Below are 27,009 nucleotides of genomic sequence, written 5' to 3'. Positions count from 1 at the left end.
GATCGCGGCGGGCGGGATCGCGGCGGGGCGCGGGGCGGGGGCGTGGGGCACGGGGCGGGGCGCGGGACACGGGGCGGGGCGCAAAGATGGCGGCCTCGCGGCGAGGTGAGGGGCTGGGTGTGGGGTCGCGGAGGCCTAGGGGCGTCTCGGAGGTCGCCCCGGGAGAGGGGTTCAGTTGGTTCGGTTCCTCCTGGTGCGGGGAAGGCCGAGCTGCGGGCGCAGCTCGCCGGGGTCGTTAACCGGTAGACTTCATGTGTCCACAAGGACCCTGGCCCGGAGAGCCCGTCCCGGGTCCGCGCCGCCGCTTCCCGTGGACGCGCGGGGCGGTGGAGCCACGGCGGTGCGGTCACGGCTCCCCCGAGGGGACGCTCGGCGCCCTCCGACCCAGATGAGAACCCCTGCGGGGCCAGTGGGCCGGCAGCGAGCGGGACGGGCTCGTCCGGAGCCGGCAGGAAGGGGACACCCCGGTTTGGAGTGGGCCCTGCCTGCGGGCCCAGTGGGACCGGCTTCTGGAGCGAAGGTTTGCATTCTCGCCGGGATTGCCGGCTCACGGGTTCGTCCTGTCTCGGTGGCGCCCTGCGCGGGGCGGCGGGGGGTCGGCCGGTCGGCGGCCCATTCGAAGTCCTGGTCGCTGGGTCTGTAAGAGACCGCGCCGCAGAGCTCGTGGAACCAAAGCGAGGTATGCGGGCGGCCCGGGGAGCTCACTCGGCCGGACGGAAAAGGCCAATTTCCACATCTCAGCTGTCAGGTTCCGAAATTACTCGTGCGAGGAGAGGCTGGGACTAGACGGGAGCGGTGAGCTGGGCAGCTAGCTGACAAAGAAGCAGACTGTGGTCTGAGCTTCAGACAGAGCTTTCCCGGCACCGGGGTTCCCAAGCGCCAGACCTTTGTGCAAGGCCACGGGTACTGAGGTTCGCGCGTTTTCATTTGGTGGAAAAGTACGTTTACACCAGAGCGATCCGCTTCACACCCCTCGTATATCACGCAAGGAAAAACATTCTTTCTCTTTGCTTTCACATTTAACTTCTGACCGCCACATTGTTATTACAGTGAATCATTGACAAAAAATGCGAAGTTCTAAAAGCCACGGTTGGACTTCCCTGGTGGCGCAGTGGTTAAGAATCCGCCTGCCAATGCGGGGGACACGGGTTCGAGCCCTGGTCCGGGAAGATCCCACGTGCCGTGGAGCAACTAAGCCCATGCGCCACAACTACTGAGCCTACATTCTAGAGCCTGTGAGCCACAACTACGGAGCCTGCGTGCCACAACTACTGAAGCCTGCGCTCCTAGAGCCCGTGCTCCGCAACAAGAGAAGCCACCGCAATGAGAAGCCCGGGCACCGCAATGAAGAGTAGCACCCGCTCACCGCAACTAGAGAAAGCCCGCGCACAGCAAGAAAGACCCAACACAGCCTAAATAAATAAATAAGTAAATTTATATTGAAAAAAAAAAAAAGCCACGGTTATCTTTAGTCAGAATGAGCCTCTTTCTGTAGGTCTGAAATCGTTAGAACAGCATATCTGATTGTAGCTACCCTTCATGTCAATTATTTAAATCCTGTGGCGCTGAAGGTTTTTCAACAGCATTTTTTCCCTGAGCCCCATCATCTCAAGCATAACAATGGGCAACTGGCAAATAGATCTGAAGTTCTGAAGCGAACTGTCAAGAGAAGGGTCAGAAGGGAGCAAAGTCCTGATTACCGTGAAATCCACCCAAATAATTACAGGTATCGAGGCAGCCTAGTTTAGCTTGGGCCTGGAAAAGAAGGGGTCGGGTTTAGAGAGCACCCTCCCCATGTCGCGATGGAGGTTTATTGAGGATCCGTGCTCGGCACCCTCCGAGGCTCCCCGTGCTCAGCACGTGCTGCCTCTCCATCACCCGTGTCCTGTGCTGACCCACGTAAGACCCCCACCCAAGTGAGACTCCCAGAGGACCTCGAATCTGCCGAGGAAGCAAAGGCTCACCCAGGCTGGGAGTTTCTCTCTTGCCCCCTGGGGACTAAGGAGGAAATGGAGTAGGAGAGGGCACCGTCCTACTCGCTGCTGGCAAATTCTGAGTCGTTATTGGCGCGTTGCCGTACACTGTCATCTGAAGACGTGGGCAGAATGTGTCACTGCTGTGTGGCGGGAGAGGGTCGGAAAGAGACTAGATTGCTGGCTTAGGAGATTCTTATTTGGGGAGGGATATTTGGGGCGATGAATAAAATTCCAGAGGAAAGCAAACATCTATTATCAATGATAGAGACTTGTAACCTGAATCAAAAAACGTTTTCATCTGTGTACGTGTGGCACATATGAGATGAGAAAAGCTGTGTGTCTGGTTTCTCTCCTGGCATCTGGCCTCAGGTGTGGATCTGGGCTTCGCCTGTGGGTACGCCCTGACTCCCAGCCTCAGGTTCAGAAAAGCAGATGGTCAGATCCTCCCTGGAGGGACAGTGGGTGCAGAGGTGCCGGAAAGGAACCTAGCTGCGGGCCATAAATCCGCGGCAACAGGAGAACAGGCCTCTGGAGCGTCCTGGTAGGACTCGGGGCCTCTCTGACTGTACCTTCTCTTCCAGGCAGAGCTTCCTCCACGGTGGTATCCCGCTGCTGCATCCCTGTGGCCCTCCGCCAGCCCAAGACCCAGGCCTCCCAGGCACCTGAAGTCGGCTCTTGGCTCCCGCTTTTTACTGCTTTAAGCCCCCAGCCCCCAGCCCCAGCTTCCCTGTAAGTTTTGAGTAGTCATTCCACCTGAGTGGGAAGGGCGTCCACTAACAGGTGGAGAGAGTTGATATAACCTCCTGCACTGGTGCCTCCTGCTCAGCCCCACGCCGAGGGGTGGCTGCCTGACTCCCTCCGGGCCCGGGGGGGCAGGAACACGAAAACCCCTCACTTGGAAAACTTACAGACTTGTTTTAGCATAAACAAATACGAAGTGTTCAGAGCTCAGGAAAGTTGCAAGTGGGTATTTAACTGCCCCCCAAAAGAGAGAAAGACATTTTCTTTGAAGAAAGTGAAAAAGGTCACTTTTTGCTCTCTGTTATAACTGGGACCTAGGTCAGGGTGATGCCACCTGAGGAAGCCCGGGGTGCCGAGGCCGTCCTGCCTGCAGTCACCAAGGATGTGCCCGGTCCTCTTGCTCCAGGCTAGGACGTCCCCTGGGGGGAAGCCCCAGCCCCACCCCGGAGCCCACAGGAGCCCTGCCAGGTGTGGTGACACCAGGAGGGGTGTCAAAGGAAGCCAGGCAGGGGGCCGTTGGCCGGGTCTCCGTGGCCACCCGCAGGTGCCTGGGCTGGACCCACGTGTTTGCAGGGCCTCTGGTCAGGTGGCGGAGCAGCCCCTCCCGTCCGTCCTCCCTCCCCAGGTGGGTGCCCTCGGGCAGGGCCATGTGCTGGGCCTGAGAGTCCTTAACCGCTGGCCAGCTCTCGTCGCTCCCTCTTCAGATGCTGCTCTATCTCAGTGGGACGTACTATGCCCTTTATTTCCTAGCTACGCTCCTGCTGGCCGTGTATAAAAGTAAGTCTCGTGTGAAAAGGCAGCTCAAAGGTGTGGGTACCCTGTGTCCTGTAACAGGAGCTCAGCTTTGTCGCCCGTTTTTCTCCAGGTCAGGTTTTCACTTATCCTCACAGTTACCTGGTCCTCGACCTGACTCTGCTCTTTCTGATGGGGATTCTGGAAGCAATTCGGTTATACTTCGGTGAGTTGACTGGAAACCACATAGTACTTGGGATTGTTGCTAGCTTTACGTGTGAACCTTTACATGTTGGTCATCTTGTAACACGGTTCTTAGAGACACTTTTGACTGAAACTGCTTACCCATGGTTTTGCAGGCCTTTCCTTACAGTGTCATTAAGTATTAATTTGTTTATGCAGAAGCTTCGTCCACAAGACGAAGAATATTGGCCACGTCCTTGGTGGGAATGCTCCCTGTTTGGAAGCATATCGTGCACAAGCTGCTGGGTAACAAACAGCACTGAGGTTAGAAGCCAGCTCAGTCATCAACCCTGGGGCCCTAAAACACTCACCCGCACCTCCCTCCTCCCCTTCCGTTGGCCTCAGTGGTCAGGAGGAGAAAGATCTGGAAAGTTCTGTCAGGTCCCCACCAGGGCAGCAGGGCCTGGAGGGTGGAAGGCTCCCCAGCCTCCCCAGTCCGGCTCCTGGAGGCCCCCAGCCAGAATCTTGCTCGGCCGACTCCCCTCACGTCCTGAAGCTCAGACAGTATAGGAGCCCCGAGAGAGCTCCCCCGCTCCCTCCACAGCTCACCATCAGGGCCCATGCCTCCCCGTTCCCAGTCACAGGCACTCGGACACGAGCACATCTCTTCTAAACGGGATCACGCTGTGGGTTCCGCTGACACGTCTGAGAAACGCTCCTGCCTCTGGAATGGCTGATAGGACAGCCGGCACGTCCCGGGCCCCTGCACATGCACACCCACGACACAGACGAGCCCGTGCCCGTGGGAGGGTGGCAAACGGCACTAGAGTCGCTGGGCATCCGCAAGCCCCTCATGCTCCTGGGGCACCCTGGGCACCCGTGGCCGGGACAGCTGGAGATCAACGTCTTCCATGCTGACCCATTTGTTTGTAAAACGTGCAGTTGCTTTGTTTTTTGTAAATATGCGTGAAATTTTCCACAATGATCTTAGCCCAAAGTGAACTATTTTTGGAAATTTTAAACAAAATCTTCTCAGTCAATGTGGAATTAGGAAAAGGTGTCAGAATGCAGTTGGAATTGTCTTTAGAAAACCAAATTCTGTCTCCCACCCACGCAACTGACCCAAAGACCAAGAGTAGAACATCACAGCCTCGGTTGGCTTTCTTCCTCACTAAGGAAGACATGCCCCTTTTTGCGTTTGCTTTCCGACACTTTGAAGAGTCCCCTGCAGTGGTCACAGTGGGATCTTTCACTCAAGTCCTCAAGCATCACATGGTGGTCAGCGCTGGCACTGGTCTCACGGCTGAGATGCCGGGGCCCTCCCGGGCCCGTGCGTCCCAAAGCCCGGCGCTCACCCAGCACGTCTGTTCTGCTTTCCAGGCACCAAGGGCAACCTGATGGAAGCCGAGGTACCGCTGGCCGCCAGCCTGGTCCTCACGGTGGGCGGTGCCCTGCTGTCCGTCTACTTCCTGCTCTGGCAGACCCTGGTGCTGTGGGCCGACTCGGCCCTCAGCGCCGTGCTCCTGGCGCTCCACGGCCTGGAGGCCGTCCTGCAAGCGGTGGCCATCGCCGCCTTCGATAGCTAGGTGGGCGGTGCCCGGCCCGCGGGACAGCCCTGGGCAGGAGACCCTCCTCAGAGCCAGACTGTGCCCCAGCCGTCACCTCCCCCGCTGACGGTTGCTGAGCGGGAAGGACATCTTCGTGCTGACCTGCCTCGGTGTTTGTGTTTGTTAGAGGGTCAGATGGTGTGGAGGGTCTATGAGGCGGAGGTGGGGTCGGGAGCCAGGGCAGAACAAGGCGCTGGGCAGGGGCTGGGTGCGGCGGAAGCAGGGGTGGGGCTGTCCCGGCCGGTCTGCGGGGAATCGCGGGGGCGTTTCTGGCTGGCGGGGATCTGGCTTCAGCAGCCACCGACATCCGGGGTGCAGAGGGGGACGAGGCCTTCGGAAAGCAGGCAGCTGGGCCAGTGCCCTCGCGGTGTCCGTGGCATCTCCCTCTCAGGCCGGGATCGGCCGTCTCTGCTCTCCCTGCAGCTTCGGGGTGGCACAGGGACCAGGGGTCCTGCTCTGCGGGCCGAGCCCCGGGCAGGCGGTGCACTCTGCCGCGCACAGGAGGCGCCTGCCGAGGGCCAGGCAGCTCGGGGCGGGGGGGTTTCCCCTCAGCCGTGACACCTTTCCCTGGGGGATTCTGGAGAAAGGCGAAGGTGACCTGGAAGCCCCAGCGCAGAGCCGGGGAGGAGAGCTGGAGAGTCCCCAGTAGGGGACCCCAGCCCCTCTGCAAGTGCTCCTGGAAGGAGTCTGCGCCGATGTTTTCTAGTGACTTCCCTTGGTCTCAATTTCACATTTTCTACGTCTGGAGTAATGTTGTGTTTGAGCATCTGGATATTCTCTCTTCACGGTATTTTTAAATAAAGAAGCTTCTCTACCTCTCTGAACTGCTCCTGACTGCAGCCACCTGTCTCCTCCAGGGTTCTCCCTTCATCCCTCAGGGCACAGGCCGCGTGCCCGCTGCGGGCCCCACACAGCAGCCCCGGAGCTGCGCTCCCCCAGCCTGGGCCTCCACGGGGCTGGCCTCAGCGAGGGGCACTGGTGGTGTCAGCCTCGTGGGTCTTACCCTTAGGGGGCCAGTGGGAGCAGAGAGCTGTCTGCTCAGCCAACTTCTCTAGCTCAGGACCAGTGTGCGCCTGTAGCCCCGAAGGCCAGTGGGGGCGTCCTGCTGTTTACCCTCTGTGCGCTCCGCAGGGCTCCACCCTCTCCCGCCCACATGGGCTCAGGGAGGCCGCGATGGGTGCACCTGCTGTCTTTGGGAACCTCAGCCCCTCCCCTGCAGACCCAGGCAGCAAGATACCTGTGTCCTCCGCGTTCACAGCCTGCCCGAGAGTCTGGGCCAGGCCCTTGACATCCGCATCGCTTTGGCCACGGGGCATACCACACTCAAGGTGACCACCAAGCAGCCTGGCACTCCAGGCCCCCAACTGCATTCTTGAGGGGGTCAGTGCTCCCGATCTGATGCCAATCACGTTGATTTCAGAAGCAGAGAGCGCCCACCTCGGCTGCTCCCCTCCCTGCGTGCCTCCCACGTTTTGCCCTTTCAGGCTCAGCCTCCTGGAAGGGCTGGCGTGCCGTCCCCTCTGCTGACGTTGTCAGCAGAGGGGAGACAGAACCAGGAAGCCAGGCCTCGCCAGGGCTCTGCGGCAGGGCGGGGCCGGAGGACGAAGGCCACTCCCTGCACCCCTGTGCGAGCTCACCTGTAACACCCCAGACAGGCAGGAAGGTCCTAGCGATGTGGGGAGGGACAATGCCGCTGGCCTTCCAGGACACTGTGTCTCCTTAGCTGGGGCTCCTGGCAAACACCAGCTGCGTGCCCTTCTAGGACCACGGACCTGGGACCCTGCGTCCTGGCACACCTCTCCTGCTCCCCCCACCCCAGGACAACAGCGGGAGCCTTGGGGTGCCTGGGGGTGCCCACCACCACCCGGCCTGACCTCTTCACCCAGCTTGGTGGGCACGGCCATCCTGGGGGTCAGTTCAGGAGAAGGAAAGACAGAACCGCGGGCAGAGCTTGGGGCCCGGCCTAAGGCGGGGGTCACTGCCCGGAGCGCCCTCACACCAACGCTGCCCTGGCACTCAAGGACAGCGTAGGCCACAGGCGTCCCGACACACCCCCTCCCCGGCCATGGGATAACCCCACTCCTCAGGGGGTGCCCACACTGGGCTTGGCGACACAAAGAAAGAGACTTTAGGAGCTCCTAGATCGTGGAGGAGGTACCCCCGCCCCGGACCTGGCAAGCTCAGGGAGCAGGGCTGCAGAGCCTCTGGCCCATGGTCCTACCTTTGAGACTCACTCAGACTAAAGCCTGGCCCTAGCACTCCCTCCAGACCCGAGGGGCCCCAGTGGAAGAGGATGGGACTCGGCCCCGGGTCCTGGGGCACCTGAGGCTGGGGGCACCTGGCAGGGGCAGGTCTGACCTCCCCAGGGCTCCACGCCACCCCTCTGGGGTGCAGGCAGCTGGGCTTGCCCCGGGAAGATCTCAGAGCAGCGTCGGGGCGCGCTGCCGCCCTGAGCACCCCAGCGAGGGATGGGCTCCCGGCCCCGCCCACCCGTCCACCAGCGCCCCCGCTTTAGGGGTGGGGTTTGCGCAGAGGGACCCGGGTGGCTGTGGGGACCGTCCGCGGGGAGCCGCGGTGGGGGCGGGGTCCTGAGCGGGGGCGGGGTGGGCGGGGCATCCGCGTCCCACCCCCGCCCCTGCCCAGTGCCCGGCCGCACACGGTGACTCTAACCTGCAGCTCAGGTTCCTCCCAGCGCCCCGCCCCGGCTCCTCCGCGCGTCCCTCTCTCCTCGGGAGCCAGGCTCCGACAGACGGGCGGACGGACGCGCGTACTAAGCGACCAGTGGGCGGCCAGGCGCGGGGCCGCGAGAGGAGCAGGTGAGTGCCCCGCCTGGAGCCCGCACCCGCTTTGGCCCTGGAGCCACAGGGGAGCCGAGCGCACGGAGGGCGGGCTGCCCGGGCCTCAGTTTCCCCAGGTGGCAGCGCGACGCGGGGCTCTGGCCTGGGTCTGCAGGCCGGGCCGGGGCGCATGGGGCATCGGGCGCGAGGGGCCTCGCCGGGCCCGCGGGCTTTCCCTGGGCTGGTGGCCGCAGCCGGGTTCCTGCGGCCTGGCCTGCCCCGTCCGGTCCTGGGGCGGCGCCGTGCGCTGGCGATGTTTGTAAGCCAGTGGCTTCTGAGTCAGCCGGCCGCCTCCCAGCCCTGGGGCTCGGTGGAGGGAACCCCTCCTCCAGTGAAGCGGTGTTGAGGAGCCTCAGCCCCTGCCCCTCAAAGGATCTGCACCAGTGTTGCCGGGGCGGACTGGGGGCTCCTCTGGCGTGCTAGCCGGCTTCCTGTGTGTCCGAGGCAGGCGGGAACGCAGGGCCAGGGACGCATCAGGCCGGGGTCAGGCTCTCGGTTAAGGTTGGGGTGTGGGAGTTTCAGGGAGGAGGCTGGGGGCCGAGCTGCCGGGGCCTGTGTGCCTCCAACCTGGGCTGGGCTGGGCTGGGCTGGCCTGGGGCAGCCCCTGTGCCTCAGGTGTCCCGGTGGCAGGGGAGGCGGGTAAGCAGGGCTCCCGGTGCTTCTGAAGTGCGCCACCGACCATCTGTGCCCCACCCAGATGTGGTCAGCCCCAGCTGCGCTGGGAGGCCAAGCCCAGCTGGCGCCGCCTCTCCTCCCTCTTCTGCACCTCCCCCACGGCCTGTGGCGGGGCCTCTCCTGGCCCTGCCCAGTGCAGTCAGGGGTCCAGCGCCGCCCAGCTCTCTGCCTGCCTCTGTCTCCCAAGTGCAAGCTCGGCGCCCTGTTCCCCACCTACAGCTTCCCAGGCTTTTCCCTCCCCCAACCCGCAGGGCCCAGACCTGGGCACAGCCAGAGCCCCAGAGTCTCCCCCATCCCAGGGCCCCACCTGGCTCCCTGGGCCTTAAGCTGACTCCTCCCCAAGGTCGTTCAGCTGCGAGCTGGAATTTGAACTTGGAGCTGGTCCCTCTGCCCTCCCTGCCCTGCTGGGCCTCCTCCCCCTCCCCCTGCCTGACCAGGCACCATACCCGGCCTTCCTTTGCACCCGGAAAATGGCCACAGTGAAACCGAAGTGCAGCCTGGGCCCTGGGGCCCTCAGGGCTAGTGCCATCCCCACCCCAGTCAGCTGAAGAAGCCCCCTTACTCCCCGCTGGAGCCGGCCTGTAAGCGGCCCCTCCCCCAGCTGCTCCCCAACCCAGATGCCTGGACCCACCTCCCTGGCTGGCCCTGAGGCCCCCCACCCCGCCCCCTAGGGGAGGCCGAATGTCTCGACCTAGGTGTCTGTGTGCTCACAGGCCTGGGTTTCGCCCAGGTGTGTGTGTGTATCTGGATGCACGTGCCCAGCACCCTCGGCTCAGCCCGCCAGGAATCCCATTAAGCAAACACTCGGGCTCACCCACTGAGGTCATGAGCATTCCGGACATTCTCCACGGACAGATGGACAGAGGAATCTGGCCAAGCCCGGACCCTCGGTGGCATGTGGGAGGGGGTAGCCTGAAGCCCCCGGGTCCCTCACACCTCCTGGGAGCCTTCCCTGTAGGTAGTACCTGCTCAAGCTACCAGGTACTTGTACAAGCTACCAGGTACCAGGTACTACCTGCCCTGGATACCAGCACCCCTGGCTTGCGACCCAACCCTGCAACCCCCTAAACACTGAAGCCACAGATGGATGGCATCACTGGTGGCATCTGATGCGGCACAGTGTGGACCCAGAGGTCCCCACGGAGCACAGAATCCCACAGGACATGTCAGCCTGGCCCAGGGGTACCAGGCTCTGCTCACCCCTCAGATGGTGGGCTCCGTCTGGACTTCACCCTGGGCTCTGGGTCCCCGGGCCCCCTACCCTTCACCCTGGGCTCCAGCCTCATCTTTTGCTGCCTTTCTCCCTTGTCTGGCTCCCACCTGCCTCAGGGCCTTTAAACATGCTGTTCCCTCTGCTTGGAAGGTGCCTCTTCCCCCGACCCCCCTTCAGAGCCCCCAGGACATCTTCCTCGCAGCCCCACTCCAGACAGCCTCTGGGGGTGGGACCCCTCTGCTGGCACGTCCTGGGGGTCCCTGTAGAGGACCGAGGGTCCAGGGGGAGATGGGGCTGCAGTGAACACCAAGTGGGATGTGGAGCAGGGGTGGTCCTGGTGTGTCCAGAAGGCAGGGCTCTGCTCCCTGAGGACTGCCTGCCCAGGCACCCTGGGGAATCTGGCCAGGCCATCGGGGCCCCAGGCCCTGCATCCAGGGAGGGATGGGGAGGAGACCCAGGCCCTGTGCTGGGGTAGCAAGGCCCCGGCCAGGTCACGATAAGGTGTCAGCTTGGCTCCCCTGTGCACTTAGGTGTGGGCCAGGCACTAAGCCCTGGACCCAGGCCACTCTGAGGTCTGCCCTCTCACCGCCAGCCACCGTCGAGGACGCCATGAGCCAATCAGGGTCTGTGAGCTGTTGCCCGGGTGCTGCCAAGTGAGCCCCCACCCACTAGGCCCCCACCACCCGCTACCCACCCGTAGTCCCCAGGGAGGGGTGTGGCATGGGCCCCACCCTCACCAGCCCCTCCCCTGCAGTGGCAGCCTGGGCCAGTCTGACGGTGTGGCCAAGATGAGTGCCAAGGACCTGTTTGGTGAGTGAGGTTTGAGGACAAGAGGCCTCGGGGACCAGCTCGGCTGGGAGGGTTTCGCCTACTCCCTTCCCCAGGGCTGTGCCAGGCCCCCACCCAGGGAGACGCGGGTCAGCCCTGGGCACCCAGAGAAGGCCCCTGGACCCTAATCAACCAGCAGGTGCTCAGGTCCCTCCCCCAAACTCTGGCCACTGAATAGCCCTCCCCACAGTGAGCCAGTAAGGGGAGAGGCCTTACTAATAATTCAGGGAGCATCAATATTGATTCTCTGTGCTCTTCTCCGCCACCCGATCCTCCAGGGGCGGGGGCTCCTGCTGGACTGAGTGCCAGGTGTCTACTCTGGGAGGGCGGGCCCTGGCCGGCCCCCACCTCCCCCAGCTCTGACCCTCCCCCAGCCATGCAGTGCCGCCTCTGGAATGCAAGGAACCCCAGGGAGGGGCAAGAAGAGGCAGGGAGATGGTAGCTGGCAGCTCTTAGAGTTGGGGGAAGCCCTGGACCAGACCCCTCCCCAGGAAGGTGGGCAGGGGGCCTCCATGAAAGGAGGCCGAGCCTCCTGCGTCCGCTCCAGGACAGACCCCGGACACAGTTGTGCCATCACCACTCTGAGCTGGGGGTCCCTCCTGGGGACCGAGGGAGCTCCGTGTTCTGCCAGGAGGGGCCGTCCCTCCATTCCGTGCCCTTGTGTCCTTCCTGGCGGCCACAAGGGGTCCACAGAGCAGCCCTCCTCGCCTGCACTCTGCCCTCCCTGCGGCCCCACCTGGGGTCCCGCCCTCAGGGGTGAGTGACTGTGTCTCCTTATTCAGCTCAGAGGAAGAAGTACTCCAACTCCAATGTCATCATGCACGAGACCTCCCAGTACCACGTCCAGGTGAGCCCCTCACCCCACAGGGCACTCCTGTCCTCTGTGCTCCGGGGTCCCCGGGCCTGTGGGGAAACTGAGGCCCGGGGAGAAGTGGTCCCACAGCAGGCGGCCTGTTCTGGGCTCACCGCCGGTGGGGAGCCTCCCTCCGGTCCTGGGGAGCTCCCGGTCTGAGGGGCACAGGAACCCTGGAGCTACATCGGGGAGAGGGATGCCAGGGGCAACACAGGAAGGCAAGGACAGCTCTGGGTGCCCCCGGAAGCCCCAGTGGGAGGGAAGCTGTCATCCTGGCCTCACAACAGGGAGCTAGATTAGGAGGGAGGAGGTGGAGCAGACGCCCTTTTCTAAGCTCCTGCAGGGACGTCCTCGATGGCTAATCCCACTAAGCCTGGACAGTCAAGATGGGTAACTGCACTCTAGACGAGCCGCCAGCTCCGGAGGCCTTTGCTTTTAGGTCACTTTTAATTCACACTTAGAACTCAGGAAATATGTTTTTAAAATGACCTTCCTGCTCCTGGCAGCCGGCCAAGTTCCTGGTTCCTGGTCATCGTCCAAACCTGCAGGACAGCAGGGCTGGGAATGGCTGAAGTGGGAGGAGGGAGGGGGACCCAGGATCAGGAAGGTGGGGGGCCTGGACCAGGAAGGTGGGGAGCCTGGACCAGGAAGGTGGGGAGCCCTGGACCAGGAAGGTGGGGAGCCCTGGACCAGGAAGGTGAAGGCCCTGGACCAGGAAGGTGAGGGGCCTGGACCAGGAAAGTGAGGAGCCCTGGACCAGGAAGTGGGGAGCCCTAGACGAGGAAGGTGGGGGGCCTGGACCAGGAAGGTAAGAACGTCCCTCCCCTTAGAGCCCTCCATGCCCACAGAAGCCAGGTGAGTCACTGCTTTCTGAGCCTCAGTTTTCTCATCTATACAGTGGGTGCAATGAGACATGGGAGTCTCTAGGGCTCTTGCATTGGGCTGTGTTGGTGATCAGCCCTCCCTGCCAACCTGGGCAGGCAGGGGCCGTCTCGTGTGGTCAGCTCATGACTGCTGCAGGCTCAGCGTCCAAGGGCAGCTCTGCCACCTCTCTGTGGGAGGGACTTTGCCCTCCTTGGTGAGGAGCCACCTGTGCCAGCGGGGCCTCCCAGCCCTTCTCCTAGACTTTGGTCCAAGCTAGCCTGTGGAAGGACCCAGGCTGGGGCCACGTCTCCTGCCTGCCCAGCAGCCAGCAAGGCTGGGGATGTGGGCAGGTTTGCTGACCCCTCCCAGATGAGGAAGCTGAGGCCAAGAGGGAGGGTGAGAGGTGGTGGCAATGGGAGGGGGGGCACCAAAGCCTTGTGGGTTTATTTATTTATTTATTTATTTGGCTGTGTTGGGTCTTCATTGAGGTACGCGGGCTTCTCATTGCGGTGGCTTCTCTTGTTGTGGAGCACGGGCTCTAGGCGTGTAGGCTTCAATAGTTGTGGCACACTAGCTCAGTAGTTGTGGTGCATGGGCTTAGTTGCTCCGTGGCATGTGGGATCTTCCCAGACCAGGGCTCGAACTCGTGTCCCCTGCATTGGCAAGTGGATTCTTAACCACTGCGCCGCCAGGGATGTCCCAGCATTTGTTTTATACAGTTGAATTTTTGTATAGTGATTGAGTATTCTGAGACCATGCTGAATTCATTTACTTGTTTCAGGAATTGCTTATAGATTCATTGGATTTTTTTATGTACGCAATCATTTTGTCTGAAAATACAGTACTTAATTTCTTAATTTTAGCCACTTTGTTTTTCTTGCTTTATTGCCCTGGCTAGAACTACCAGGACAGTGCTCAATAGAAGTAAGGATAGTGAACATCCTTGCCTGTGTCCAATCTTAGAAGAAAGTATTCAGAATTCCCCATTTTATAAGCTGTATGTTTTTGTAGATACCCTTTACTAGAATGGGGAAGTTCCTTTCCATTCTTTATTTGCTGAGAGCTTTTATCATGAAAGTTGTCGAATTTTATCAAATGCTTTCTCAATTGAAATGTATTTACTATTGTTAATGTAATGAATCATGCTGATTTTTTTAAATGTTGAACCAACCTTGCATTTCTAGGATAAACTTCATTTACTAATGGTTTATTATCCTTTGTATGTATTGACAAGACTAATTTACTACTATTTTGTTAAGGATTTTTTTTGCATTAATATTTATTAGAACATTGGTCTATAATTTTCTTTTCCTGCAATGCCCTTGGCAGGTTTGGGTATCAGAGTTATGTTGGCCTTATAAAATGAGTGGAGAAATGTTCCTACTCCTCTAGTCTTCAGAAAGAGTTTATGGAAGATTGTTGTGATTTCCCTCTTAAGTATTTGTTAGGATTCACCTGTGAGGCCCTGAATATAGGGTTTCCTTTGTGGGAAGTTTTCTTTTATTATGAATTCACTTTTATGCCTGTATGATCTGTAGTGATGTCCCCTCGTTCCTTCTGGTTATTGATCATTTGTGTTTTCTCTATTTTTTTCTTGATCAGTCTTGCTAAGGGTTTATCAATTTCATTGGTCTTTTCAGAACCAACCTTGGGCTTTGTTGATTTTTCTCTGTTGTTTGTGTATTTTACTAGTTCATTGGTTTCTGCTCTTATTTTCCTTCTTTTCCACTTACTCTGGGTTTCATTTGATTGTCATTTTCTAGTTTCTTAAGAGGAATGCCCAGACCATTGATATTAAGTCTTTCTTCTTTTCTGACATTCATTTAAAGCTATAAAGCTCCTCAAAGAACTGCTTTAGCTATCTTCCACAAGTTTTGATGTGCTTGCTTTTATTATTGTTCAGCTCAGAATATTTTCTTTTTTAAAATTTTATTTTATTGGAGTATAGTTGATTTATAATGTTGTGTTAGTTTCAGATGTACAGCAAAGTGATTCAATTATACATATACATGTATTCCTTCTTTTTCAGAGTCTTTTCCATTATAGGTTATTACAAGATATTGAACGTAATTCCCTATGCTACACAGTGGGTCCTTGTTGGTTATCTATTTTATATATAGTAGTGTGTGTACGTTAATCCCAAGCTCCTAATTTATCCCTTCCCCACCTTTCCCCTTTGGTAACCGTTAAGTTTTTTTTCGAAATCTGTGAGTCTGTTTCTGTTTTGTAAGTAAGTTCATTTGTATCATTTTTTAAAATTAGATTCCACATATGAGTGATATCATATGATATTTGTCTTTCTCTGTCTGACTTACTTCGCTTAGTATGATCATCTCTAGGTCCACCCATGTTGCTGCAACTCAGAATATTTTCTAAATTTCCTTGTGACTTCTTTGACCCATGGGTTGTTTAGATTTTTCTTCTTTTTAAGCATTTAACCATGTAAGCATTTATAGGTACAAATTTCCCCTTAGTGCTGCTTTTGCTGCATCCCATAAGTTTTGATATGTTGTGTTTCTATTTTCATTTGTCTCTAGGTATTTTCTTATTTCCCTTGTGATTTCTTCTTTCACTCATTTGTTGTTTAAAAGTGTGCTGTTTAATTTCTACAAATATGGACCCATGATTTATTTAGAAGTGTGTTGCTTAATTTCCAATTAATAGGGTTTTGTAGTTATCATTCTGTTATTGATTTCTAACTTAATCCCATTCTGGTCAGAGAATACACTCTGTATGTTTTCAGTCATTTGGAATGCATGGACGGCATGGCTGGGATGGTTTGGCTGTGCAGTATTTTGCTGACAATGCGCCTCATGCAGACAGACCAGCTGCCTGATAGTCACTGCATGTTTCTGCCCACTCTCTTTTCTTTTTAAAAATATTTATTTATTTATTTATTTATTTATTTATTTATTTATTTATGGCTGCGTTGGATCTTAGTTGCTGCATACGGGCGTCTCTCTTGATGCGGCATGCAGACTCTAGAGCACGTGGGCTTAGTTGCCTGCGGCATGTGGGATCTTAGTTCCCCCACCAGGGATGGAACCCACGTCCCCTGCATTGGAAGGCGGATTCTCAACCACTGGACCACCAGGGAAGTCCCTTTTTTTTTTTTTTTTTAATATTTATCTATTTATTTACTTACTTATTTTGGCTGCGCCAGGTCTTCGTTGCGGCATGCGGGATCTTTTTAGTTGCAGCATGCAGGCTCATGGTTGCAGCATGCTAACTCTTAGTTGCAGCATGCATGTGGGATCTAGTGCCCCAAACAGTGATCGAACCTGGGTCCCCTGCATTGGGAGCGCCCAGTCTTATCCACTGAATCACCAGGGAAGTCCCCTGCCCGCTCTCTTTTTTTTTTAGCGTTTTATTCATTTATTTATTTGGCTGCGTCGGGTCTTAGTTGCGGTGCTCGGGCTCTCAGCATGTGGGATCTTAGTTCCCTGACCAGGGATCGAACCTGTGTCCCCTGAATAGGAAGGCGGATTCTTAACCACTGGACCACCGGGGAATTCCCCTGCCCAGTGTCTTTCTAACCTGCCCATGGACATGTAGGCTGGCCTCCAAGAGTTGTGCAGGGAGCAGCCTTGTACCCGTGCCACATTCTACACGTGTGCAGGTTGCCTTGGGATTGTAAGAGGGAAGCATGTGGGCTGGTCCAGTGTCATCAACTCCTCCCCAGAGCAGCCAGGCGAGTGCGGAGCAAGGGCTCCTCCTTCTCCACGTCTTTAACCAGCCAGTGTAACCCACAAGGGCTTGTTAGTACTGCACCACAGAATAGGTGAAAACTCATTCCTAAAGTCATAGTCTCCAGCTTCAATTTGCAATTCTTGTATTGAATGAGTCTGCAGATATACGTGTGTGTGTGTGTGTGTATATATATATATATATATATATATATATATACACACACACACACTTTTTGGCCACACCGTGCAGCCTGTGGGATCTTAGTTGTGGGATTTTAGTTCCCCAACCAGGGATTGAACCCAGGCCCTCGGCAATGAAAGCACAGAGTCCTAACCTCTGGACCACCAGGGAATTCCCCTGCATATAATTTTCTATATTAAAAGGTTACTTATATTTATTTTCCTATAGACTCTCTGTTCATACCTTTTGTCAATTTTTCTATTGAGCTGTTAATCTTTTACTTGTTTATATATTCTTTCATTCTTTATTCATTTATCGTTGGTATCCTTAATTATTGAACAAAATAGAGCTTTTAACAAAGTAAGAACTATCATTGTAATGCATGTTGGCCTTTTCCTGTATCAAGAAAATTAGCCTACATCACCTCCATTATATCTATTATTATATCTGTGTGGTTTTTAAAATATTTTGTATGTGGTATTTTTTTCTCAGGCAGAAACTTTTTTTTATTAAGTCAGATTTATTGGTCTTGTCTTTTTATTCCCTTTTTTTTTTTTTCGTGGCCCCACCACGTGGCGTGCGGAATCCTAGTTCCCTAACCAGGGATCGAACCCACGCCCCCTGCAGTTTAAGCTCGGTGTTTTAACCACTGGACCACCAGGGAAGTCCCGGTCTTGTCTTCTGAGCATCTGGATTTTCCTCTTTGCTTAGCAAAGTCCCCCGGTGAAGCAGGCCTTCCTGAGATTATCAGAAATTACCTAGTATTTCCTTCTAGCACTTTCACGCTTCCATGTTCTGTGGTTAAGCCTTAACTGCTTGGAGTTGCTGTGAGTGTGTTCACCCAGCTGTCCCAGCATTGTTTACTGAATTCAGCAAAGGTCAGCGAGGACACGTCGGGGATCCTGGAAGGAGGAGGGGCCTGAGCCAGGCTTGGAGAGAGAGCAGCGGGGCGGGCCAAGAGTCCCCACGGGCTGCTCATTCATTCCCGTCACAGTCACTGGGCGCCTGCTGGGGGCCCAGCACTGTCACAGGCACCGGAGAGACAGCAGCCAGAAAGCAAACAAAGACGCATGTCATGTCCAGCATAAAGTCGGACGATGATAAACACAGGGCGGGTCAGGGACGTGCTCACAGTGAGGCTGTGGCCAGGCAGGCGGGGAGGTAGTGCCCGAGCACAGTCCGGAAGGAAGAGCGAGCTGGGGGAGACCGGACTCGGGCAGAGGTGGCACATGCCAAGGCCCTGTCGTGAGCCTGCACCAGGGCTGCTGGGGGGGCAGGGAGCCTGGTCCCGGAGCCCAGTGGCAGATGTGGGTGGGCTGGGGGCTGTGTGTGTAGGGCTGCCAAGGGGTTTGCCAGGGCATGTCCATTGCCCCCACAGACATCCCCCGAGGAGAGCAGAGAACCCCCCCAAGGTGGGGCTTTGTCTCTTCAGACCCCCAGGGCAGGGATGTTCCCCTCAGACCCCCAGGATTAGTTGTGACCCCCTCAGCCCCCCAGGGTTGGCCGTGGCCCCCTCAGACCCCCAAGGTTGGCTGTGGCCCCTCAGACCCCCAGGGTTGGCTGTGGCCCCCTCGGACCCCCCGGGGTTGGCTGTGGCCCCCTCAGACCCCCAGGGTTGACTGTGACCCCCTCGGACCCCCCCAGGGTTGGCTGTGGCCCCCTCAGACCTCCAGGGTTGTCTGTGGCCCCCTTGTACCCCCGAGGGTTGGCGTGGCCCCATCAGGCCCCCAGGGTCGGCCGTGGCCCCCTCGGACCCCCAAGGTTGGCCCTAGCCCCTCAGAGCCCCAGGGCGCAGCCCCTTGGCCCTGGTTCTTAGCACCAGGAGGGCTCCACCCAGAATGACCCCCTGCCTGCCCACCCAGCACTTGGCCACGTTCATCATGGACAAGAGTGAGGCCATTGTGTCCGTGGAAGATGCCATCCGGAAGCTGGTGCAGCTGAGCTCCAAGGAGAAGATCTGGACACAGGAGGTGCTGCTGCAGGTCAACGACCAGTCGCTGCGGCTGCTGGACGTGGAATCCCAGGTATGGTGGCAGCAGGAGGGAGGGCGTTCGCCCATCCTGCAAGGCAGGCACAGGCAGTGACCCAGACACGCTGGGCCTCTGTGGGAGAGGGAGCAGGACGAGTACAGGGGAGCCACGCCACGCAGGGGCATGTCCCCCTCGCCAGAGCTGCTCCACCGGCTGTACCGAGGCGGGGCCCGTCGTGTGCACGCTGCCCCGTGGGGTCCGTGTCCAGGCCACGTTCCTTTTCCGTGCCATATCCGTGGCGTGAACGCCACAGGCCACGCCCACGGTCAGCCCATGTCCCCGGCATCCGCTCCTCGGGTCTTCCCCGTGCCCATGGCCGTGAGCCCTCATCCGTGTCTGGGACTCTCGCCATGCACCGTGGCAAGCCCGGTCCCGGCCGCCTGTCCCCCAGGAGGAGCTGGAGAACTTCCCACTGCCGACCGTGCGGCACAGCCAGACCGTGCTGAACCAGCTACGCTACCCGTCGGTGCTGCTGCTCGTGTGCCAGGACTCAGACCAGAGCAAGCCCGACGTCCACTTCTTCCACTGCGACGAGGTGGAGGTGAGGGGCGGGCAGTGGGGGGCGGGATAGGGGCGGGGCGGGGAGCGCAGATCCCCCGAAGAGCCAGCCTGACGCCCCGTCCCCCCAGGCGGAGCTGGTGCATGAGGACATCGAGAGCGCGCTGGCCGACTGCCGCCTGGGGAAGAAGCTGCGGCCACAGACCCTCAAGTAGGGGGGTAGGAGGGGCGGGGGGAGGGGCCGGGCCTGGGGCTGGGGCTGCGGCCAGGCTCAGCCGCCCTTCGTCCCACTTCAGGGGCCACCAGGAGAAGATCCGGCAGCGGCAGTCCGTCCTGCCCCCGTCCCAGGGCCCGGCCCCCATCCCCTTCCAGCGCTACGGCAGGGACTCGCCTTCCACCAAGAACCGAGTGGGCCTGCCCACGCCACTCGGAGACCCAGGTGGGCCGAGGGGGATGGGCTGGGGGCGGCAGCAGGGTTGCGGCGGGGGGGAGGCTCAGTCAGCAGCAGCTCTGCGCCCGTCCAGGCTTTCGCCGTTGGGAGTCGCAGGACGAGGAGCCGAGGGCCGTGCTGGCTCAGAAGATCGAGAAGGAGACGGTGGGTCTCGGGCCGGCAGGACCTCCCACCCACTCCGGGCGCCGGGGGCCAACCCCCAGCCAGCACCCACCCCCTCCCCCAGGCCAGGGGCCAAGAGGCAGCAGGTGGGGGTGTCCCTGCAGCGGGTGGGGCGCCGGAGGCTGACCCCTGCCCCTGCTCTGACCCCAGCAAATCCTCAACTGCGCCCTGGACGACATCGAGTGGTTCGTGGCTCGGCTGCAGAAGGCCGCTGAGGCTTTCAAGCAGCTGAACCAGCGCAAGAAGGGAAAGAAGAAGGGGAAGAAGGGGCCGGCAGGTGCGGGGACGGGGGTGGGGGGCACCGGGCAGGGGAGGGGCATCGGGGCGGACACAGGAGTGGAGGTGGGGAGCACAGTGGCCACTGAGCGGAGCCAGGTCCGGTCTCAGCGGGTGGGCGACATCAGACTGAGGCCAGACCCACCAGGGCAGCGACGGGCCGGCCAGGCTTACCCGCCAACCCCCTGTCCAGAGGGCGTCCTCACGCTGCGAGCACGGCCCCCCTCCGAGGCCGAGTTTGTTGACTGTTTCCAGAAGACCAAGCTGGCCATCAACCTGCTCGTGAGTACAGCGGCCCACCCCATCCCTCCGAGCTGATATTGGGGGGGGGGTGCCTTGTCCCTGGTGCCACCCCACAGGTCGGCCTGCTCCCTGCCCACAGGCCAAGCTGCAGAAGCACATCCAGAACCCTAGCGCAGCTGAGCTGGTGCACTTCCTCTTCGGGCCTCTGGATCTGGTGCCTGGGGCTGGGGGGAGGCAGGGGCTGGGGTGGGGGAGCGGGGGCCTGGGGGGCTTGCCCCTGACTTGGTGGGAAGCAAGTGCCCACCTTGGGCAGTGGGCTGGGGCCGGCGTCTGCACTCTGAGTGGTGGGCGCAGTGGGCAGGCCAGTGGTGTTGCGGGCAGGCGCAGGGTGGGAGGGGGGGCCTCTGACGCCCCGCTGTGCCCCAGATCGTCAGCACCTGTGGTGGCCCAAACATTGCTCGCTCCGTCTCCAGCCCCCTGCTCTCCCGAGACACTGTGGGCTTCCTGCGCGGCCACCTGGTCCCCAAGGAGATGGCGCTGTGGGAGTCCCTGGGGGAGACCTGGACACGACCCCGGTAGGGCGGTGGCACGGGGCGCACACCAGGATGGGTCCCTTGGCGGGCGGGCTGGGGGTCCTGGGTGGGGCCAGCTCTGGTCGGTGGACACAGCTCACCCCAGGACCTCCCACCCCAGCTCCGAGTGGCCTCGGGAGCCGCAGGTGCCCCCCTATGTGCCCAAGTTCCAGAGCGGCTGGGAGCCACCCCTGGACGTGCTGCAGGAGGCCCCCTGGGAGGTGGAGGGGCTGGCATCAGCCCCCGGTGATGAGGTCAGAGCGCCCGCAGCCCCGCCTGCACCCCACCTCCGCCCACTGCCCTCACCGCCCTGCCCTCCTGGCCCAGCCCCTGCTTCACACCAAGCCCCGGTGTCCGCTTCCCCACAGCCAACTCCAGTGAGCCGCACGTCCTTCAGAAACTCCCCAAAGCATGGCCTCACATCTGAGCCCACACCCCAGGGAGACGTCAGCTCCCCACATGCTCACAGGTAAGCTCTGCTCAAAGTGACGGAGTGTGACGCCCACCCCTCAAATCCCGGAGGCTCCGCTGTGGGTACACTGCCACCAGGTGGCAGCAAATGCCTTTTTCAACGACGGTCAAAATAACGCTTTCCACACTAGAGCCGGGTTTCCTTTCAACTTTGTGGTGTACGATTGAGGGGAAAATGTCGAAAGCACCCATAAAGTGCTTAGATGACGTACCTAATACGTCATCTCTTTTTGTTTCTCCACGTTTATGCTTTAGAATCATGGTCAGAAATTTACTAAACCACTGAACTTAAATGGTCTCAATGATCCCAGTTGCCCTGTTGGGGCTGATTTAGGCCCAGCCGCAGAGCCGGAGGAGGAGACTGATGGTCTGGGTGGGAACGGCCTCTCTCCCTCTGGCCGCACACATTTCCACAGACCATGTCTTACAGCCCCAGGGCCTGGGGGAGTCCCCGTCCTTCCTCCCCTCCCCTCCTACTTTCTGTTCTCAGTCCTGGCCCAGGACCTGCCTGGGGAGCTCATTACCCACCAGACCCCAGGATTCAGTGTCAGGAGGGGAGGGGGCTGGAATCCATGTTTTGAATAAGTGTGCCCCTCCCTTTGCCCCACCAGCCTGATGCCCTGGTCCCTGGCCTAGGGCCACCTTCAAGAAACATTTTCATCCTTTTACCTCCAGCCCCTGACCGGTCCACCCTGGCCAATCCTGACACAGCCCCCCACCGGGGCCCCAGGGGCTGCCCCAGCCCCAGAGCCCCCACTTCCCCAGGGCCCCGAGCCCTGCACCTGTATGAGGGGTGCCCTCGTGATCAGGGGCCAGACTGACCAGAAGGGATGGCCCAGCACGGGTGGCAGGCACAGGCCTGCTCCGTGCAAGGGCTGGGACACCCTGGGACCCTGCAGCTCACGGGCGGCCCTGCGTCGTCGTGTCTGCAGTGCCGGAGGGACTACGGCTCTGAAAGCATCCGGCCCTCCCCCATGGTCAGCCACTTTCCAGGGATGGCCTGTCGTTTCTCGGGTACACGCCTGGCTCTAGATCCCCTGGGGGGCTGGGCCTGGAGACCCTTAGGCCTCCAGGGCTAGGGGCTAGGGCAGGGCAGGCCTTGCTGTGCCCACAGACCCTTGCATCCCATCCGCCTCCGCTGCCCCCCCACGCAGGGGGCCCCAGACGCAACGGGGCTGTCACAGTTTCCATCCCAGCTGACAGCCGCAGCCGCTGTGCTGCAGAACAGGACGCAGCCGTTCACCTGGGAAGCTGCTGCCCCCAGCGCTCCCCCAGGCCCAGGAAGAGACCCCAGCCCAGCCCTGAGCCTCAGCCCCTCCCATTCCACACAGGGGCTACGAACCCGCACCGGCCATGGCCAAGTACGTCAAGGTCCTCTACGACTTCACAGCCCGCAACGCGAACGAGCTGTCGGTGCTCAAGGACGAGGTCCTGGAGGTGAGTGGGGGCCAGGGAGTGGCTGGCGGTCCAGAGGAGGGGTCCGCCTGACCCCAGGGCTCCGCTCTGGGTCCGCAGCCTGGCACCCGCCCCAGCACAGCCTGGCTGAGGGGCCTCCCTGTCTTGGGGATCTCGGAGGGAGCCCAAGGGCCCCTGGGTTGGGCTGGGCTCAGGCTGAAGGGTGGGGTGGGCCCTCCCTGTGCCGAGTGGGGGACCCCCCAGTCCAGCAGGGGCTTGTCACACATGCCCACCCCGGGAGCCCCCTCAAGGCACTTTCTGAGTTTTGTGCCCGTCCTGAATCCAGGCCACCCACTGGGGGACAGAAAGTGGAGCAGCTGGAGGGGGTTGGTGATCTATATCCGCAACCAGGCTAGAGGCTTAGGGTGCTGCTGGGAGGGACGGGGGGGGGGGGGGCGGTGGCCCCTATGGATGGGTGGGAGGCCAGGTGGGCCAGGGGCACCTGGAGGAGGTGTGTAGAATGGGGAGGGGGGAGCAGGCTCAGGGGGGACTCCGGAACTCTCTCTGGCCCATCAGTAAAGAGGGGCTCACACCGGTGGTCCCAGCACCCAGCACTGGTGCCTATGGTGGGGGGGGGGGCGGGCGCTGTGGGTCAGGGGTGATGGCGGAGATGCGGCGCCCACAGGTGCTGGAAGACGACCACCAGTGGTGGAAGCTTCGAAATCGCAGCGGCCAGGCAGGCTACGTGCCCGGCAACATCCTGGCCGAGACCCGGCCGGAGGACGCCCTCCTGGAGCAGGTGAGGCGGAGGTCTGCTCCGTCCTGCTGCAGGGTCAGGCCGGGTGGCTGGGGGTTGGTGGGGGGGGGCGGCAGAGAAAGACCGGGCCCGGAGCCTGGACCACTCGGCTATAGGGGCTGGTGCGGGGGCTCCCTGGCTCCGGGCCGAGTCTGGGAAGGTGGGGGGCTGGGCAGGTCCTGGGAGGTGGGGGAGGAGGGGCGGGGAGGGGTGCCGGGAGGGGTGATAAGCTGACCTAATGGCGCCCCCACCCCCCCCTCTTGTTCACCCTGCAGGGGGTGAAATACTGGGGTCCTGCCAGCCCAACCCACAAGCTGCCCCCAGGCTTTGCCGGGAACAAAGGCGGTGAGGGATGGGGCCGCCAGACCCTATGGGCGGGGGGCCCAGAGCCAGCGGGGGAGGCGGTGGGGAGGGGAGCCCCGGGTACGCGGGTACGCGCGGGCAGGCCTGAGCCGCCTGGCGCCCCGCAGAGCTGATGCAGCACATGGACGAGGTCAACGACGAGCTCATCAAGAAGATCAGCCACATCAAGGCACAGCCGACGCGAAACTTCCGCGTGGAGCGCAGCCAGCCCGTGCACCTGCCGCTCACCTACGAGTCCGGCCCCAGCGAGGTCCGCGCCTGGCTGGAAGCCAAGGCCTTCAGCGCCCGGTGAGCGAAGGGCGCACAGGGCGGGCAGGGGGCGGGCGCGGCGGCCGCCACGCCCATGGCCGGGGCCCCGCCCTCACGCCCCCGCCCCGCCCCCTGCCCCCCGCCCCCAGGATCGTGGAGAACCTGGGCATCCTGACCGGGCCCCAGCTCTTCTCGCTCAACAAGGACGAGCTGCGGAAGGTGTGCGGGGAGGAGGGCGCCCGCGTGTACAGCCAGCTCACCGTGCAGAAGGCCGTCCTGGAGGTGAGCCGCCCCGCCCTCCGCTCCCCGCGCGCCCCGGGAAGGGGGGCTGGCGGGACACTGACCTGCGGGTTCCCCGGCTCCCCCAGAAGCAGCAAGGTGGGTCGGAGCTGGAGGAGCTCATGAGCAAGTTCCATTCCAAGAACCAGAGGCGGGCGGAGGAAGACAGCTAGGCCCGCGGCAGGGCCCACGGCCCGCGGCAGGGCCCGCCCCCGCGGCTGGAGTATTATTTTTGTACGTGTACGGATTTCGGACCGTGGACTCGGACGGAGAGTCGTGCCGGCTGGGGACCGGCTCGCCCGCCTCGTGGCACGTGGGGCCTGTCCTCCGGCTCAGCGGTGCCCCGGCCCACACTCCCCACCTTCCCCGACGCCCACCGTAGCCAAACTTGCCACCAGGTGGTGCCAGCCCCTCGTCCGCCCGCCCGCTGAGGCCAGAGCTGTGCCGGTCCCAGACCCAGCCCTGCCCTTCCCCACAGCTCTCCCTGAGGCCTCAGAACCCACGCACACACCCTGGGAGGGGGCAGGGACCTTTCCTCTGGCCGCCTCCGTCCACACAGGGGTTCCTCCCGGCGCAGGTGACTCAGGCCCTGCCCCTGTCCCCACGGCCCCCTGCAGCCACTGCATCCCCATACCTCCAGGTGGCCGGCTGCGGGCCACCAGGGCAGCAGACCTCAGCCACCCAGCTGCCCTTGGCTCTGAGCTGGTTGGGCTGGTGCCCTTTGCCCCCAGAGATTGCCCTCAGCGTCCACCCAGCACACGGCACCCCCAGGGTGGGCTGGGGGACTCCGGGCCCCACTGGGGTGGGGCGCATGCCGTTCTCCCTTCACCACCTGGAGGATCAAGGATGGACTGAACACCACTCACCTGAGTTCTGGCCTTGGGCACCCCTCACCCCCACCCCAGCCCTGCCCGCTCCCCCACCGCAGAGCCAGAAGGGAACCTTCTCTGAGCAAGTCTCAGGCCAGCCTTGCCTGGCGTGCTGTGTGCTGGGGGGTGAGTCTTGGAGCCCTGGACTCTGCGGGTCGCACCCCAGCGAGGAAAGGTGACCGAGGCTCAGAATCCATATCATTAAACCACTTAAGTCTCCCAGCAGCCCTATGTCTGTCTCCTGGAGGTGGGGTGGGGTCACTGTGGGTCCTGGAGCCCCCCGGGATTGCGCCTTTGGAAGAGCTCCTGAGCACAGACAGGCTGCGGCCAGGCCGGGCTGGGGGGGTTCCCGGTGAGGCTGCTCAGCCCTGACCCAAGTGGGGGGCCCAGGACACCCTCCCCTCCACACCCTTGTGAGAGGGCCCAGAGGACGCTCCTGGGAGCTGCGGCCTGAGAGGGGGGCCCTGCCCACTCTGTGCCTGGGGCTCTCCCAGGCCTGATGTCCGTCCGGAAGGCCCGAGTGGGAGCGGTAGGGAGCAGGGCTGCCAAACCTCCAGGGAGGGAGGGGGCATGAGTCACAGGAGAGAGACGGAAACTAGATTTAGAGAGCTGAGCCCAAGCTGAGGGAGTTGCCCCAGAAGAGGGCGTGGGCCTGCAGGGCCGGGCAGATGGCCAGCTGGGACGGGGTCCGTGCAGGAGCGGAGGGGTCCCTGAGCGCACAGTGGGCAGCTCTCCGCACCACGCAGGCTCCCAGCCACCTGGCCACGAGCGAACTTGGGCCCCACCCTTGGAGGCCTCTGGTGCTCTCTGCTGGCGGTGCTGCCTGTTGTGGTGTGTGACGGCCGGGGTGCCCTAGCACCTGGCCAGGTCAGGGGCGTCTGACCTGCATATCCCCAAAGCAGCCGGTGGACCCACCCTGGATCACGGTGTCCAGAGGGCTCGGTTCCGGGGGTCTCTACCTGATGGGCAACCACAGGAAGCTTGGACCCAGAGGCAGGTTGTGCCTTTCACGGTGGGAGATGGTGGGCCGACTGTCCCTCTCTGGGCCAGGCCTCGGAAGCCCCGACTCCCAGCTGGCACAGGCCACGCTGGGCCGAGTCTGTCCAGCAGAGCCCAGTCAAGGGCAACTGGGGGTGTCTGGTGCCTTCTGGGCCACACCGAGACTTGACCACCACGGGCCCCTCTCCCTGGGAAAGGAAGGTTGTCCCCCCCAACCCCAGGCCACGAGAGGAGGCTCTGTCCTCCCAGGCCTGGGCAGGACCCCACAGACAAGGAGCCCAAGATGAAAAGGGAGAGCTGAGGGCATCAGCCTTCCTCCAGAAACCCACAGACCCTGCTGGTCCAGAACAGCCAGCAGTGGGGAACCCGGACCGGACAGCCTCCCCACACCCTGCCCCACGCTCTGCTTGGCTGAGCCCCTCCCTCAGAACCCTCTCCCCCGGGGCCCCAGGCCAGACTTCACTACCCAGGAGCTGCTCTGAGATGCCCCGGCCCCGCCTCTCTGCTCAGGCCTCTGGGCTCCCAGGAGGGGCTTCCCCACCCTCCCAAGAACAGGCAGATGTGAGGGGCCCAAGTCACACAGCTGTCTGGGTAGGCATGAGGAGTCACTCTGCTTTCCACCCTGAGGGCATCACTCTCCAGGGCCCCCAGGTCAGGGGGTGACTGAGCACCACCTTCCCTGGTGACCCAGTGATCTCAGTACCCGGGAAGTAGGCGCAGACAAGAACAAGGCACAGGGCTTCCCTGGTATCACAGTGGTTAAGAATCCGCCTGCCAATGCAGGGGACGCGGGTTCGAGCCCTGGTCCGGGAAGATCCCACATGCCACGGAGCAGCTAAGCCCGTGCACCACAACCACTGAGCCTGTGCTCTAGAGCCCGCCAGCTGCAACTACTGAAGCCCACGTGCCTTGAACCCATGCTCCGCAACAAGTGAAGGCACCGAGGACCCAATGCAGCCAAAAATTTAAAAAAATAA

At 60.8% G+C, this 27,009-nt stretch overlaps 2 protein-coding genes across 8 annotated transcripts; both read left to right on the top strand.

The window, feature by feature from the left end:
• The first annotated feature begins 58 nt into the window (after positions 1–58).
• Positions 59–6,063, top strand: TMEM80 (transmembrane protein 80). 5 transcript variants are annotated; one of them, XM_068556772.1, is made up of 5 exons: positions 59–105; positions 2,558–2,705; positions 3,422–3,494; positions 3,583–3,675; positions 5,013–6,063. In XM_068556772.1, the coding sequence occupies exons 3-5, from the start codon at positions 3,422–3,424 to the stop codon at positions 5,216–5,218; spliced, it is 372 nt and encodes a 123-aa protein (XP_068412873.1). In that variant the 5' UTR covers positions 59–105; positions 2,558–2,705; the 3' UTR covers positions 5,219–6,063. The 5 variants fall into 5 exon arrangements, with proteins under 5 accessions (XP_068412873.1, XP_068412872.1, XP_068412871.1 ...); XM_068556771.1 differs by having other exon boundaries at positions 3,401–3,494; XM_068556770.1 differs by having other exon boundaries at positions 3,343–3,494.
• Positions 6,064–7,858: 1,795 nt separating this feature from the next.
• Positions 7,859–25,258, top strand: EPS8L2 (EPS8 signaling adaptor L2). Of its 3 annotated transcripts, none has more exons than XM_068555407.1 (21): positions 7,859–8,055; positions 10,495–10,617; positions 10,719–10,774; positions 11,575–11,639; positions 18,242–18,403; positions 18,801–18,950; positions 19,039–19,118; positions 19,204–19,346; positions 19,432–19,502; positions 19,671–19,797; positions 19,990–20,078; positions 20,179–20,253; positions 20,466–20,614; positions 20,733–20,865; positions 20,980–21,080; positions 22,414–22,519; positions 23,163–23,276; positions 23,549–23,618; positions 23,744–23,924; positions 24,035–24,167; positions 24,254–25,258. In XM_068555407.1, the coding sequence occupies exons 2-21, from the start codon at positions 10,574–10,576 to the stop codon at positions 24,335–24,337; spliced, it is 2,133 nt and encodes a 710-aa protein (XP_068411508.1). In that variant the 5' UTR covers positions 7,859–8,055; positions 10,495–10,573; the 3' UTR covers positions 24,338–25,258. The 3 variants fall into 3 exon arrangements, with proteins under 3 accessions (XP_068411508.1, XP_068411507.1, XP_068411506.1); XM_068555406.1 differs by having other exon boundaries at positions 19,945–20,078; XM_068555405.1 differs by lacking the exon at positions 7,859–8,055 and having other exon boundaries at positions 10,499–10,587; positions 19,945–20,078.
• Positions 25,259–27,009: the final 1,751 nt, after the last annotated feature.

The sequence above is a fragment of the Eschrichtius robustus genome, chromosome 11, assembly GCF_028021215.1.
Source record: "Eschrichtius robustus isolate mEscRob2 chromosome 11, mEscRob2.pri, whole genome shotgun sequence".
Taxonomy (NCBI): domain Eukaryota; kingdom Metazoa; phylum Chordata; class Mammalia; order Artiodactyla; family Eschrichtiidae; genus Eschrichtius; species Eschrichtius robustus.
The sequence above is the reverse complement of the archived record's forward strand: the minus strand, read 5'-3'. Positions and strand labels throughout refer to the sequence as shown.

Bases quoted from the DNA above. Each gene is read 5' to 3' on its own strand.
- TMEM80 (XM_068556768.1), top strand. The intron at 2,578-3,400 runs GTATCCCGCTGC...ACCGCTGGCCAG, and splicing joins GCAGAGCTTCCTCCACGGTG to CTCTCGTCGCTCCCTCTTCA. The intron at 3,495-3,582 runs GTAAGTCTCGTG...GTTTTTCTCCAG, and splicing joins CCTGCTGGCCGTGTATAAAA to GTCAGGTTTTCACTTATCCT.
- EPS8L2 (XM_068555406.1), top strand. From the start codon at position 10,574: ATGAGCCAATCAGGGTCTGTGAGCTGTTGCCCGGGTGCTGCCAA. The intron at 18,404-18,800 runs GTATGGTGGCAG...CCTGTCCCCCAG, and splicing joins TGCTGGACGTGGAATCCCAG to GAGGAGCTGGAGAACTTCCC. The intron at 19,798-19,944 runs GTGCGGGGACGG...CAGACCCACCAG, and splicing joins GGGGAAGAAGGGGCCGGCAG to GGCAGCGACGGGCCGGCCAG.